The sequence below is a fragment of the Cololabis saira genome, chromosome 17, assembly GCF_033807715.1.
Source record: "Cololabis saira isolate AMF1-May2022 chromosome 17, fColSai1.1, whole genome shotgun sequence".
Taxonomy (NCBI): Eukaryota; Metazoa; Chordata; class Actinopteri; order Beloniformes; family Belonidae; genus Cololabis; species Cololabis saira.
In genome coordinates, this window is record NC_084603.1 from 29,782,198 (window position 1) to 29,797,085 (window position 14,888).

General features: G+C 39.9%; 1 protein-coding gene across 2 annotated transcripts in view; it reads left to right on the top strand.

Moving 5' to 3' along the window:
• The window catches only part of abch1 (ATP-binding cassette, sub-family H, member 1), a 37,205-nt gene extending 31,553 nt beyond the window's left edge, over window positions 1-5,652 (top strand). For both annotated transcript variants that reach the window (XM_061745570.1, XM_061745571.1), the window contains exons 19-20: window positions 766-870; window positions 2,671-5,652. In XM_061745570.1, coding sequence (XP_061601554.1) covers window positions 766-870; window positions 2,671-2,777 — 212 coding nt within the window. In that variant the 3' untranslated portion in view covers window positions 2,778-5,652. The remainder of the gene's footprint in view (window positions 1-765; window positions 871-2,670) is intronic.
• Window positions 5,653-14,888: the final 9,236 nt, after the last annotated feature.

The following is a 14,888-nucleotide window of genomic DNA, read 5'->3' on the forward strand; positions in this document are numbered from 1 at the left end:
AATGATGTGCCAGTAACTGCATTTTAAATGTGCATCCTACACAGTCCCTCATATATTTCGAAATTAGGTTATACAATTTGATTTGATATTTTTTGTCATGGGGAAAAGTTTGTTTTGAATTGTCTAATGTGAAATGCAGGCAAAGTTTGTTGAATATAATCACATAATCAGTGTCTGCTGTTGGGATGAATCTGAAATCCTTTTCTTTGCCACGTCTCTGCATTTGAATGAAATATGATGCATTTTATGCATTTTTTATGCATTTTATGCAAGTTCATAGTTCATGCTGTAAGTGTTTATTTCAAAGCTTTTGTTATGTTGAAAAAGTGATAACTTGTGTTCAAAGACATTGAGGACTCTTAGAATACTAAGAGTTGATGCAGTTTTGCAGAAATGAAAAGGAAAGCGCATGCTTTAACATCCCTCTGATGGTCTTTGATCCGTTTCAAAACCTCTCACTTTTGTACGCCGGCTGACTTTAACCTGGTTCACAGGAGCGCCCTTTGTTCCCTCTTGTGGAACATCGTAGGCTTGAGGCGGCAAACAAGAGCGTGATCATCATCTTTGAACTCAAGAGTTTAGGCGTCAAAGACATCAGACTGAATGTAAATCTGAAGCCTGTGAATAAATGAAGGATAAGTGGACGAAGGGACGCGGTGATGAAGATCACGTGACGTTTGATAGTCACATCATCAGAATCCAGACGGAAACTGTATTTTATTTATTCGCCATCTGACTCCGTGCCCTGTCTGTCCTGTGGTGCAGGTATCATCTGGCCGGTGGAGTGTATCCCGTATCCTCTCCGTTACCTCAGCCTGGCTCTTCCTCAGACTTACGCCTCCGAGGCCCTTCGCTGCATCATGTACAGAGGTAACGTACATTCATGACATCATCATACAACATCGCCGTGATACGACAAGCATGTGTGAGAGTCACCTCATTACTCTTCCTGTCACTTTACACACAATTAGCCTGTCGTCTAAATCATTAATGGGCCGCGGGGGGCCTGTGTAACCCATCTTCCTGGAATGTCAGGTGTAATCTTTTCTCCTTCTTCTGACCTCGTTGCCTCCGAACAATAACACCTGACGACACCGCTCCCACCTTCCGTGTTATACAATATGCAGGAAGGCTGAAGAAGCTGTTTAGAAAGATTATCGCTGGGGTGAAGTCGACTTCTTCAGTCTACAATTGATAATGGAACTCATGAGCAAATGTTTTCCTAATTTTCTACAGCCTCTTTGCAATCAGCATAGCACTACTTAACTGGATGCATATAAGAAATTTAAATGTGTTTGAGCTAGGTAGGTTATCTGAGAAATACTAAGGTGAAACTGAGTTCATTTTTTTTCACTTTGGCACTGCTGTGTTCAGCTTGGCGCATTGCATATGATTTTTTGTCCAGTAAAATGGTCCAAAATGGCTTAAAACAGTTGCAAATAACTTTAGTTAAGCCACAGCACAAAAAAGAATTCAATAAATCCATGTAATATTTATTATCTCACTTTATAACAAACCTTTGTCCATATTCGAGAGGTTTAAAGGTCAGAGCTGATTCAATCTGGCACAAATTGGACTGGAAAGACATTTTCGCATGAATGTAAAATTTTGCTTCTTTTTTTTCCACTATGTAATTTATGGAACAAAAGCAAAATTAATTTAGAAAAATGAATTTTAATACAGTTAAACAAAAGTAGATCCCGTGATTCAGTGACTTTCAGAACTATCTGTAAGTATTGCTGTATTTATGAGATTATTACTTTTTCTTGTTCCAGTCATCGTTACATTTGTCCAGTTCACTGAGGTTTGTGAGGGTTCAAAGCTCTCGGAAAGTCCTGCCACAGCCTTTCAGTTTTGTTGAAGTCTGGAAATTCACTGGGCCACTCAAACATGTAGATTTTTTCAGTCAGTATGTCGTAGATCCGCTGATCTGCATGGGGGCTTGTTTTCCTGTTGCATGACACAAATTCAACCAACCTTCAGCTGTTGGACAAACGGTGTCACATGTGACTCTACAACACTAAAGAGGAGGTTGAATCAGTGACTGCAAGGTGTCCAAGTTCTGTGGCTGCAAAACAAATCCTTAATTATCAGCCCTCAACCAATATGCTTGACAGTTGGTACGAGGTCTTTGTTCTGATGTGTTAGTGTGTTTGAGATGTGCAGTACGGCTTAATTTCTCATCTTTGTCTTGCTCTTGTGGCTTGTTCTCGTTCAACTTTTCAAACTTAAGTCAGCGTTTTTAGAGGTGTTTTTACTGAGGAGTTCATTTGGAGATGGTTTTGCCAGATAATTTTGCAATTATAGATGTTCTCTTATATCTACCTAGTCTTGTTTAGAGGTTAGTTAAATAAAGTGTTTAAAGCATAAATGTAATCCAGTATTAGTGTGGCTGTGGTGGCATAGTGGATAGAGTTGTTCACCGATCCCCAGCACCAACGCAACCTTAAAGCACCCCTGGGCACTGAAATCCACCATTACCCCAACTGCCCCAGACATTTAGTCACAAGCCCAGATAAATCAGGAAACTTGCGTCAAGGAAGCTCATCTAACATTTATTAACACGATCTGCTGTGGTGACTCCGACATAGGACCTGCTGGCCTGATTTATGAGTCTTTTTTTTTTCCGCTTCTTGTATCTGCATTGTGACTTTGCAATCCTCTCGCCAGGCTGGGGACTTTCTCAGATGTTAGTGTGGCGAGGCTTCGCCATCACCCTGGGCTGGAACAGTTTCTTCCTCATCCTGGCAACGGTCATCTTAAAGCTGAGGACGTGAAGGACGACCTGAGAGGACATCCTCCGGAGCGGAGATGGAGCCATCAGGTGAAATGCAGGAGCCAATAATTCACCTGGAGCAGCTATCTGTGGATGCACTGAGACGACAGAAATCAAGGGGGGAAGAGGCTCTCTGTGGTTTAACGGACTGGTGCATCAGTCTCCCTCCTCTAGATTATCTTGCTCTCACAAACACAGATTGCACAACTTGCACACACACACACACACACACACACACACACACACACGGACACACACACACACACTTCACACAGCTGTCTGGTCCTGCAACAGTCGCTTTGCTTTGTTCAAAGGGTAATTTCAAGAAGCTGCATGTATAAGATTTCCTCCTGGATAATATGACATCATTTGTTAAGTAGTGGACATAAACTCTTGAGAATGTGTAGTCTTATCACTGGTTTTATTTCTGTCTGCAACTTCTTGAAACTTTTCACCCCCTGAATGGCCATAAACCAGCTCAGGCTCTTTTTTTTTTTTTATCTCTGTTTACCATTATTTCTAATTATTATAGAGAGATTTTCACTTTTATTTACACTTTATTTTGCAAGACATGAAGCCTGAGCAGTCCATTTTGGATAAAAAGAGACCAAAAAAGTAGATAAGTATCAGGATGATTACAAGTACAGGACACTATCAGGTTTTGTTTATATGGTATTTGCTGTCTGCTTTAAAATGAAGAAAATAGAAGAAGAAAATTAAGCTTAAATTTAAAGAATATTATCATTGCACAAAAAAAAAGTTTTTGCCTGAAAGAAAGTATAATGTACAATTTCAAAGCAGAAAAATAGAGAAAAAGATTATTGCACAACATTGTGGGAATGCAGAGATGATTGCCTCATATTACTCGGAAATCTCACCCATTAAGCCCTCCATCAGCATTTCTCTCTTTGCTTGCTTGTGATATTTGTGTTTAGTTCAACATCCTGTCTTGTTGTGACAGGAAGTGGTAACTGTGATTCAAACTCGCTATGTTACCAGGTGCTCATTGTCACAGTTTTTAAGTTCAGATTGATGATGTTCTCCATGACTTTGTGCCTGCATCTCAAGTGGGAGACTGTTGGTGACGGGAACATTTCTATTCTGTATCTTTATATCTCTGATTACGCTCCACTTTGCTGGACGGAGTGGAGGCAGTCGGACGGATTTCTGCTCAGATCCGGTCTATTTTACTGCTAGAACTGTCTGCATCCATGCAATTGTATTTTATTACACAAAAGTGTTAAAAAAAATAAACAGACAACAACAAATCTTATGATTTTTACTCCAAAAATAACAGATCATTCAACATGTCATGGAGATGGTGTCAGCCCTATGAAAGAACTGTGCAGGCTGTGGCTGTTGTTTGAAGTTAAAAAACCTTATTTTGATGGGCACATAATTTCAAATGAAGAACACATCTCTAATTACTCTTATATGCCCCTCGACATGTATCTGTGGATGTTTTTATAAGTGGGATTATTTTTTTTTGTCAACATTTTTTCACTGTGCATTATGAATCATACAGTAATGTCGAAAAATAAAATACACGAAAATAGAAAAAGGCTAAATCAATCATATTATTGAAAAAAAACAACCTGTTTCTTTCTTTTTGCACATCTCCTCTACAAAAACAGGACGTGTGTCTCTCACCAGAGAGGTGTCTGCTGTAACAACATATTTCCTGTCTTTGAAGGAAAGGTTGACATGAGATGGGGTATAAATCTTCTCAGCACTCTTTTTTTAGCATTAAAAGTAAAGACCTTTGACAAATGTTTAAAAAAAGCAGCAGCACTGTGCCAGAGGAAGATTTGAAATGTTTACATTTAACAATGCTGAATAAATCACATTATCTTTCTTTTTCTTTTTTAACTCAGCAGTATATTTAAACACATGTCCCTCACACGCTCGGTGTTTTGTTTAGATGTGTTGTGAATGTTCCCCCTCTGGTAGGCGTGATGGCTCGGAGACTTTCCTGCATTGTAAATCTGCAGGCGCTGCTCTGCTTCCTCCTCCGTGTCCCTGCAGCATACTTTTGAGGGACATCGTGTTCTTGTTTGGTAGAAATAGTGAACTGTGACCGCCTGCTCATACAGAATGATCAGCCTTCCCCTGAATTAATAAATACTATAGCTCTGTTAATATGCTTAACTCAAAAGAAAGTTGAAGTTGGACCCCCTGTTGTGTTGGGGCAACCTTTGTACCTCACTAATTACCACCACATTCTGATCTATCTTTATTAAATACAATTAAAGTGGTGGAACCTTCTTTAGCTTGGTTAAGTTACAGTTTATGTGGAAGTGTGGGCTTTATTTAATTATTTTATTTTACTTTACTTTCTTTTTTTGTTGATGTTTTTGACATTTTATTGGTCATTTGAGTTATCATTGCCAAGAAAAAAAAAATCCATGACTACTGATGTTTATTTAAAATGTGCTCCACTTCCAAGTAATAGTGTCACCTTCAGGATTGACACGTACACGTTCTCATGTTCCACTGACGAAACCAGCTAACGTATAAAAACACACACACAGGACTTTAGAAGACTGCAAGAGGACAAGAACTGCAAATACCCCACTAAAGACGTTGCTCCAGAAGAGCAGTGGGGGCTCTCAATGTTTGGTTGCCAATTCTTGTTTAAAATATGATCTTTTTCAGCTGGAATGTTGCAGTATGTGTAAACATTGGTGTGTTGCCAGGACGAAGCACACACACACACACACACACTGTGATCCAAACTCCAGTTGACTACCTCTGCCATCTCTCCCTAAAGGGCATGTGAAGCATTTACACTCCCGTGTTGTGACTTGTGTGCACTGTGATAGCAGATATGCTTCAATGAAGTTCTATTCATTTATTCTCGTATATTAAACTTTGATTTGGGAAAAAAAAAAAAGTTTGTTTGTATCGCAATTTTGTGGTCACAAAAACACCTGGTGGTTATGTGTGTCAGACCTGCTTGCATCACTGTTTAGCTTGTTGCCATGGTGATAACCTACTGTCTTCTGTGGTATCCGTCCAAACCTGGTTACGGTTGACTGTTTGAACCTTCTGTGTGTGTGTGTGTGTGTGTGTGTGTGTGTGTGTGTGTGTGTGTGTGTGTGTGTGTGTGTGTGTGTGTGTGTGTGTGTGTGTGTGTGTGTGTGTGTGTGTGTGTGTGTGTGTGTGTGTGTGTGTGTGTGTGTGTGTGTGTGTGTGGGCGGCCGTGTGTGTGAATCATTGTGTCGACACAATTGCGTCAGGGTATTGAAGCAAGTCGCCATAATTTAAGTTAAACACCAAAGCAAACAACAGCAAAGGTAAATTTAAGGTAAATCAATGCAAATCTTTTTCATGTCCTTTGCTCTGACTGGGTATTCAGCCAAAAGGCAAAACTGCAAATAATATGTTGTTTTTAAGATAAAATGTACACAAAATTCTAATATATCTAAATAAAACTTGTAAATCACAAATGATAATGACTATATTTAAGCCAAAAACTAACAAAGGTATTTAAATGGTTCCAAAAAAAGAAGAAGAAAGACATTTTTTTCTATTATTTATAATTTTTATTTTTCAAAATGAAGACAGGGACAATAAATAAAATTTAAAAAAAAGTTAACAACACAACACTGCACTCCCCAATAAACACACAACAGGACATTGAGCACGAATATTCAAAATAGCTTCCAAAATGTCAATGACCTTAGACCAGAATTGAAGAATAAAGAAATTAAAAGCATCCTGACACTTTTCTACATGTGTCTTATCTGCCGATGTGGGACCCAAAGGCAGTAGATCGAGATACAGGGGAATTTAAGAATAAATCACTTTATTTTAAACCAATAACTGCCACAGCTGGCAACTACAAGAAAGACTAACGGCTGAACACAGGAAAAGTGTATGAAGACAACATACTATCAGGGAAGACAGAATGTTATACTCAGCGGGGCTGATGGGACACAGATGGGAACAATCTAAATTGAATTGACTTCAAAAATACTTATTATTCCCTGAAGAGAAATAAATTATTGCAGTAGTTTTTTATGATTTAAGCCTGTTCAAAGAGTCATAGAGATGTATTGCTATGGGCAGGTAGGATCTCCTGTGGTGTTCTGTGCTGCAGCAGCTCTGACTGAAGACTTTGTTGCAGAATCAGTGTTGTGAAGAAGAGGCTCTGGCTTGTCCACAAGCTATAACTGCCTGTCATCTGAGTACTTCTGCAGATGACAGGACCTGTGCTGGTTGTCTGAGCTGTACAGCACGGAGGGGAGTGGTGAGAGTACAGTCCCCTGTGGTGCTCCTGTGCTGCTGACCACCATATCAGACACAACCATTCAGTCTCACAAAGTGTGGCCTTTTTGTCAGGTCGTCACTAATCCAGGTGATTGCGGAGGCTTCCATCTGTGTCTTCTGGAGTTTCTTAATGCAGGTTGGATGGTTTTCAATGCACTAAAGAAATTAAAGAATATGATCCTCAAAATGCTGCCTGCTTTGTTCAGATGACTGTGGGTTTGCTGAAGCAGGTGTATAACGACATATTTAACTCCAACCCCATGACAGTAACCAAAATGCAGTGGGTCCTGGAAGGGGCTTTGCTTTTTCATGTGGACCAATAAAATTCTCTCCAGGACTCTCATGAAGTGAGATGTTAGGGTTGCAGGCAGAGGTGAATAATCCAGGTGCCATAAAGTAAAAACCCTGCCATGTTTCTGGATCAGCCTGTACATTTAGGCCCAATCCCAAAACACCCCCTACTTTCTTCCACTAACCCTCCCTCACTACCACTACCCCTAAAAAAAAGCCACAGATTTTAGGGCACTTGAAATCTTCCCAGGGGCCTGTCCCAATACTCCCACTACCCCTACTTTCAGCACCACCACTAAAATCAGGAAGCTGAGCCAAAAGCTGTTTTAATTTCAGCTGTAGCGCTGTTAATATGCCACTTTATTAAGTTTTAATATTTTTTCAGGCGTAAAAGTAACCGTTAAGATCCCCAACCTGGGCTCAGTTTATCCAAATAACGCCTGTTAAGAAATTTTATCTGATGTTTTCAGAGATGATAAGAGCCGCTGGCTCGGAGCAGCAGCAGCCGGAGTACAGACGTGATCGCCCTGCGCCTCTGCTCTGTTGAGAATTACCGCTGGCTGAAATAAATCATTTAGGAAGATAAATGTTGGTTTAATAGATGAAATCTAACAGTTGTAGCTACGCCTGTCAAGAAATTTGCTCCGAAAATTTCGAGATTCCTGCCTGCCGGCTCCGGAGCTGATTTATGGGTCCGCGTTAAATCGACGCAGAGCCTACGGCGTAGGTGTAACGCAGAACTATAAATCAGCCTTTATTCTGGCGTGATCTTCGCAACAACGGGCAAACGAGTGATTATGTACATTCACTGAGTGAATATTATGAAAGTAAAATATATATTTCTCGCTAGAAATGTAATCAAAACACATTTTTATGCAGAAACTAACTCAAAATATTGATTTTATTCACTAAAAAATAAGAAATGTCTGCTATGTTTTGTTTTTTTTTTTGATTCAGCCCTAGATCAACTAGTGTGCATTGGAAAACACTCGATCCGTAGGGACAGATTCATAGTCACTACACTAGTTTTCTTCACTACCCCTAGGTGAAAAGAGGAATTGGGACACCACTACCCTCACGGGAACGCGCAGAATTTAGGGGTAGGGATGAAAACTAGGGGTAGTGGTAGTATTGGGACAGGGCCTTAGAACAGGGGTTTTCACTAATGACCTACCATCTACCTGCAGAGGAGCTGGTTTAGTGCTTGGTTGGAACAACTGCTGGACTGGGTTTTTAATTTATGGCACCTGGATTATACACCTCTGGTTGCAGGTACTCAAAGGGTACACAAACAAGTCAACAACACAAATGAAAATACTTAAAAGTAAAACAGGAAATCAGGCAGATTAAATTAAACTAAACTAAGACCGGTGGCTTCACCAGAAAAACTCCAAACTTATTACAGAAAAGCACAAGATCAGAAGAAACAGAAGTCTATCCACAATGACAGGACCAGTAGAACCTCCTAGAGCGTGGCATGTTCATTACAACTCAGATTACAGGTTTCCTTGTTTTTCATCTCTTTGCAGAGTCAAGAAAGAACCTCACGTTGGTCATGTTTTCCAAATCATTTATTTGATGTTTATTTTTATGGGGGTAGGCTGTTTTTGGTCCATATATATTCTTTTATTCAGAAAATCACAACCTAGAAGCCATTTGAGTTCCATCCTCAAGACAAACCTTATGTGTTGTTACTGAGTCACTAAATGTGTCACAGTTATTTAGTGTACATTTAAAACAGGCACTGTAATAAAGCTTCTGGGCCATTATTTGTTTTAATGAAATCCCCTGAAACTAGAGTAAATAGAAAATACTTTGAACTGTAGGAACGTTATCCTGTTAACAACATTTTTTAATGAACTTTTGGTCAACAGTTAAGCCCTTTGCACAACTTGAAACCATTATAGGCTTTATATATATATACTATTACAATTTATTAGTATATTGTGAGTTGTTTCAGCTTTAAATACATCTGGATAGTTCATCAGCTTTTACACTTGACTAACCATATCCTAAATAAAGATTTTCCCTGAATATCCAGGCAGAAATAATATTTTTACATTAGTTTTTCTATGTGGTTTCTAATAAAACTTCCTCTATCAAACATCAATGCTCCCGGAGTTCAAACATGGCATTTTGATATAGTTCTCAAGAGGTATCCCTTCCACCGAGTGCGGTCATGCTCTCCGCTGTCATTTGACCTGAACGTTTACATAAAATATCTTATTTCGCACAAGAAATGTCTTTTTTGTCTCTGCGCCAATGGAAGTGTGGTTACAGAAGTGAGAATGAAAAATCCCCAAGCAGGATTTCTCTCTGTGTGTGCTGTAAGCACTGGTCATCTTCCGTGCACCGTCATGCAGCTCAGAGCGTAATGTTTCATAAGCCAGCCTCCCTGACAGGCTGCTATTAAAATGGCTCTCCAGTTCAGTGTGAAAGGGGAGTCTGGTTGTCTGTCCACAGCCAATTACAGAGGTTGGTGAGGTTGGTGACAACACCACTCCTAATTAAAGTCAACGACTGTGTAATTACAATCAACGACATCCAGCATCTCAAAGCACTGACTCCTTGCATGTTCATGTTACACTCAGCTCTTATCTTATACATGATGCAACATGGACAGAATGTGCAAATAAGTTGCAAACTCTGAACCGCAGGTTTAACACAACTGATCCACACCATTACCAAACATGAACTGAAGGAGGATTCTGAGGTTGAACAAACGTTTGCATACATTTCAACATGTCTTGAGATTATATTTGCACATTGTTCTTCTTAATTTAATCTATTTTTATGAGTTTATTTACCTTTACTTAAGGAAGCTTAAACTTCACTGCTGTCCCAACCAACACCGGAGCAGTGATGAATAAGAAATGATGATATACAGATGTGTTGACCAAAGAGACTAGGCTAAGACTAAGATCAACACACTCTGACTAACTAAATAAAAACACATCTTTTACATTTATGGGATCTTTTATATTTATGGCTTTGCAGATAGTCAGTGTTGCTACTATGCATCAGCGCAATGGTTAATATTTAATAGCCTGCCCAGCCATTCTAACCGTTTTCGTCTTTGATACAAAGACTTCATCTGGTTCCTGTGGATTCAGCTTTGTCTTCCAGAGGGCAGTACCAGTGGATGCAACATGATAGCCATGCAACCAATCAGAGAACCGAAGCGTGTGGCGTGATGACCAGACCAACCAACGCCAGTGAATGACTTGTCAGTTTTGCAACAAACAACTTGGTGTTATTAGCAGTTCTGCAGAATAACAAGCCCGCAAATTTAAAAGCAGCTGTGTCCCAGATCCGTTTCATGAGCAAGAATTTTCAAAGTTAATGGGCATGGCTGGACAGGCTAATATCTAACACTTTGTTTTATTGTGGGTGTATAAAGACGGATAAACACCATTCAGGCATGCACACATTTACCTGTTTCATTTTGAAAGAGATGTTAAGTAAAACGTAATACTTTAAGTGAAAACAAAGCATCGTCAACGTTAACAAGTAGCCTACCTTTTTGTTATTTTTTAAATGTATTTATTTGACCTGTATCTGCCTTTATTATCATCCTTATCTGCTGCCTCTTTGCCACTTGGTTTGGAAAACTGAAGGTAGTGGCAGAAATGTATGAGGTTGTGACCTCTGTGAGGGCAGCAGTAAGCTGAATCTAAAATGTCATTCTCCCAAGGGTGAATCGGCAGCTCCTGGTTTTAATAAAATAAAGCAAATCTGATGTACTTGTACGAGATATTATCAATTTCAATGAACAAGAAAAAAGTGTCACAATTAAGAAGTGAAGCAGTATTTCAAATTTCAGCTCAGCAATCTTTTGCTCACGTATTCTCCTATGGAGGTTAAGCTGCTTTCTTCATGACAAAGTTCAATATTTACCCTTGTTTGGTCTGTGCTCTGCCACCTTCTCCTGGTCTCAGAGCCATCGTTACTTTTACGAGTCCCTTACCTGGCTCTGCCATGATGTCCACTCCAACTCTGTGAACCTGTTTCATCACTATTGCACTAGGACATGAAGCCATAAAGCCATATGGTCGTAGCAAGAAACAACCTGCACAGGTGACTGCGGGAGCTGCACAGTGCATCCTAAAACTAAGCAATTCTTCCTTTAAATGACATTGAAACTTATATTTTAGCATGAAACAAAGTCCTTTGTGCTGCTTTAACCAATGAACGAGGCTTATTTACTAATAGAGGTTGTTTCTCTGCTCTGGAGCTTCACAGTTCATATGCAGACATCGTCTGCTGCAGATCACTTCTGGTATATTCATGTGCACTCATCTCTCCAACGCAGTTAAACACAATAAGAGCTGAAATGAGGGGAAAAAAATCTTGATCATTTGTCTGTGTTTATTTTAGAAAACTTAGTTTTAGAACATTTTAAATCCACATACAGGTTTCAGTGTGCAATTTGTCTTGTGTATCTGTAAAATGTTCTGATTATTTGCAGACGGTTGCTGGTATTTTGAAATCTTAAAGGGAAATCATTTTGCAGAGTGATTATGCAATGCAAAGCTATGCTACAGTATGCAACCCTAAAACACCACCGTGCTTTAATTATAAAAAAGAAATCTGGAGTGAATTAGGAAACAACTTCCAACATATGCACAAGGTAATAATAAGGGTTAAGCTTTTTAAATCACATTCAGAAATGCCACTATATAGTTTGTTAATTGTAGTTTGAGACAAGGAAACAATGTTACGGCAGTGCTGCGTTCCACGTTGAAATTCATCCTTTCACAATATGAGTTACTGGCTTCAGTTTGGAGAACAGACGCACGATGCAGCGCACACACAAAATCCTAAGTGAAGGCTGCCAGTTAAAAATGTACTCAGTCGTGCAAATGTCAGCACATACACGCAAACACGCATAAACTTTTGATTCATTGGTCCAGTCACCCTGTGTGTCTGCTTTGTGATACACTAAACATTCTGTAAACATTACCCTGCGCATGGTTACCGTCTCCATGGCAGCATGACAACAGTGCTCAGCTCAGCCCCTCAAACACGGGACGGTGGTGTTATTTAATATTTGGATACGCATGAGCACAGCATGTTTCTATCACATAATCCTGTCACACCAGTGGAGGCTGCTCGGTGCGGCTGAACGCAGCCCAGCTGTTGCCATGTTGTGGTGCTATCACACAACAACAACAAATGATAAAAAGCTGGCTGAAAGCTGACTCGGCCTCCGTGCCGTCCCACACACTTTGCCCACGGTCAGTATCACATGGGACAAGAGCAGATGTTGTTCCAGATACTTAAATCATTTTAGGGGAAGTTGATTAAGTTAAGTAACGCAGGGACAAAGCAGATCGACTGACGGCAGATTGAGAGTTGAGCTGGTGGAGAATTAGGGCATGTATAATTGTGTTGTGCTTTTCTTCAAAAACAGCAGCTTTTCAGAGTTTCAAAGGTCTGTTTTCAAATCTGCACAGGGTGTTTAAATAGCTGAACAGATTGTCAGGAAGACAGAAGTCACGGTTCAAACAGTGAGAAACAATCACTAGGAGAGCATAGTGAAGCTGGTTGCAAAAAGCCTGAAGTATTTATTTTAGCACAGAAGGGCTTTCTGTCATTCAGATTGAAATAATCTTTATAGAGTCCTAAAACACTATATTTTTGAACCTAAAGTTTAATAATTCAAGTCATTCTTTTACAAACACTAATACAATTTAATTTCAAGAGAGTTCAAATCAAGCATTGCAAACTTCTTCATTGTTTTTATATGGATATTGAAAAGTGGCATCTTGCTTACATAAATATTCACAACACTGTTACCGCAAAGGTTGTTGGTCTGTGCATCACTTTAAGTGAAACTTAAAGAATGTTATTGGGATCTTTTGTGATACATTATGCATTTTACTGTTGATAGCCTTGTGACAACCCTTGCACAAAGAAGTGCACAGATTATGTAATGCTATTCAGTTTAGAATAAGATTGATTTCTCTAAACAAGTGGGATTTATTAACACAAGCACCGACCAAATCCTCTGTGGATCAAAGGACTGAAATCAGACAATGCGTGTGTGTATGCATGTCATATTTCGTAACTTCTCAACGCTTCTCGCTGAAGTGCAGCCTGCTGGAAAGAGCAGTACTTGTAAAAACATCCTGGTTGCAGCACCTTCACCGCTGGAATCAAAGGAAGGTGTGTCTCCCGCTTCCAGGGCTGGGAACGGCCAGCAACGGTGTCTCCGCTGTAACTGTAGCAACGTAAACAGCCGGGTTCAAACACCGACTGAAATCTGTGCAGAAATTATGCAACATGTGAGCAAGCTGTGCAAGTCACAGTCTTAAACGCTGTCTGCAGATATTGCGAAGCACTTCAACCTGCAACGCCCACCAGTCACTCCTGGCATCCAGTGTGGCACCAAGTGTGTATTTTATTAGCAAATGTACGTGTGTGATCATAGTGTCTCAACGGTATAGAAATAAGTCTGTCTCCATGTGACTCTGACTTGTACTGGGAAGGAAACTGAGATCTGTTTATTCTGTTCTTGGCCTCACCTGGTTTTACCACTCATCCTCTCATCCTCACACTGCAGGAGTTGTCTCTTACTCAGTCCAAGTATGGATATGTATATATATATATATATATATATATATATATATATATATATATATATATATATATATATATATATATTAAACCTGGATGGCTTTTCATTAAGTTGATCATCCACAGTCTTGTACACACAGCTGGGCCTAAACTGTAGTGTTTTTGTTTTCTCCACATCTGGGAGAAATTCACTGCTGAAGTCATTTAAGCGCTGCTGTTTGGTTATTGTCTGTTTATCTTGAGGGTGATAAATTCATGCTTATTTTCCTTTTTTTTTTTTTCAAGTTATTGCTTGCTTTAATTTATCACTAGATAAGATTTTTCATGTTGTTAATTCAGAGGCTACATATGTGGGTAATATGGTGGTTCAGTGGTTGGCATTGTCACTTCACAGCTGGCTTCTCCAGGTTTTCTTTTCCTCCCAGGTCTAAAAACATGCACGCTAGAGTGATTTAAAACTGGTTGTTTGTATCTTGTGATGGACTGGTGACCCGCTGGAAAAAGCTCCATCCTCCACAACATTGACTACAATAATCAGGTAGATATGAGGAACGGATGTCCAACGAGAAGAAAGAACTGAACAAACCCACTGTGATGTCACTCATAGGTTTTCTGAAGAACCGGTTTGAAACCCTATTTTTGGGCGTCTGGATGACTGGCAGAGCTCCACCCGACCCTGATTAATCCAAGAATGGGCAGAACAAGCAAGGTCAGCAACTGATTGGGACATGCGGCCCTTTAACCTCAGTCACCACAAGCTACCTCCTTTAGCATGGCTAGGGTTAACTTATATACACTCACAAATCTGCATGTCCAACCATCCTCGTTTCTGATGCCGCTACCAAAATGACATTTGATACAAATTGTTCCAGGGCTAAAATAAGGCCTGAAGCTCTGAATGAGCTCCACGGCAACCCTGGGCTCTCAGCTAACTGACTGCAGCCTCAGAGAGTCCCTGGAGCTCTGTCGG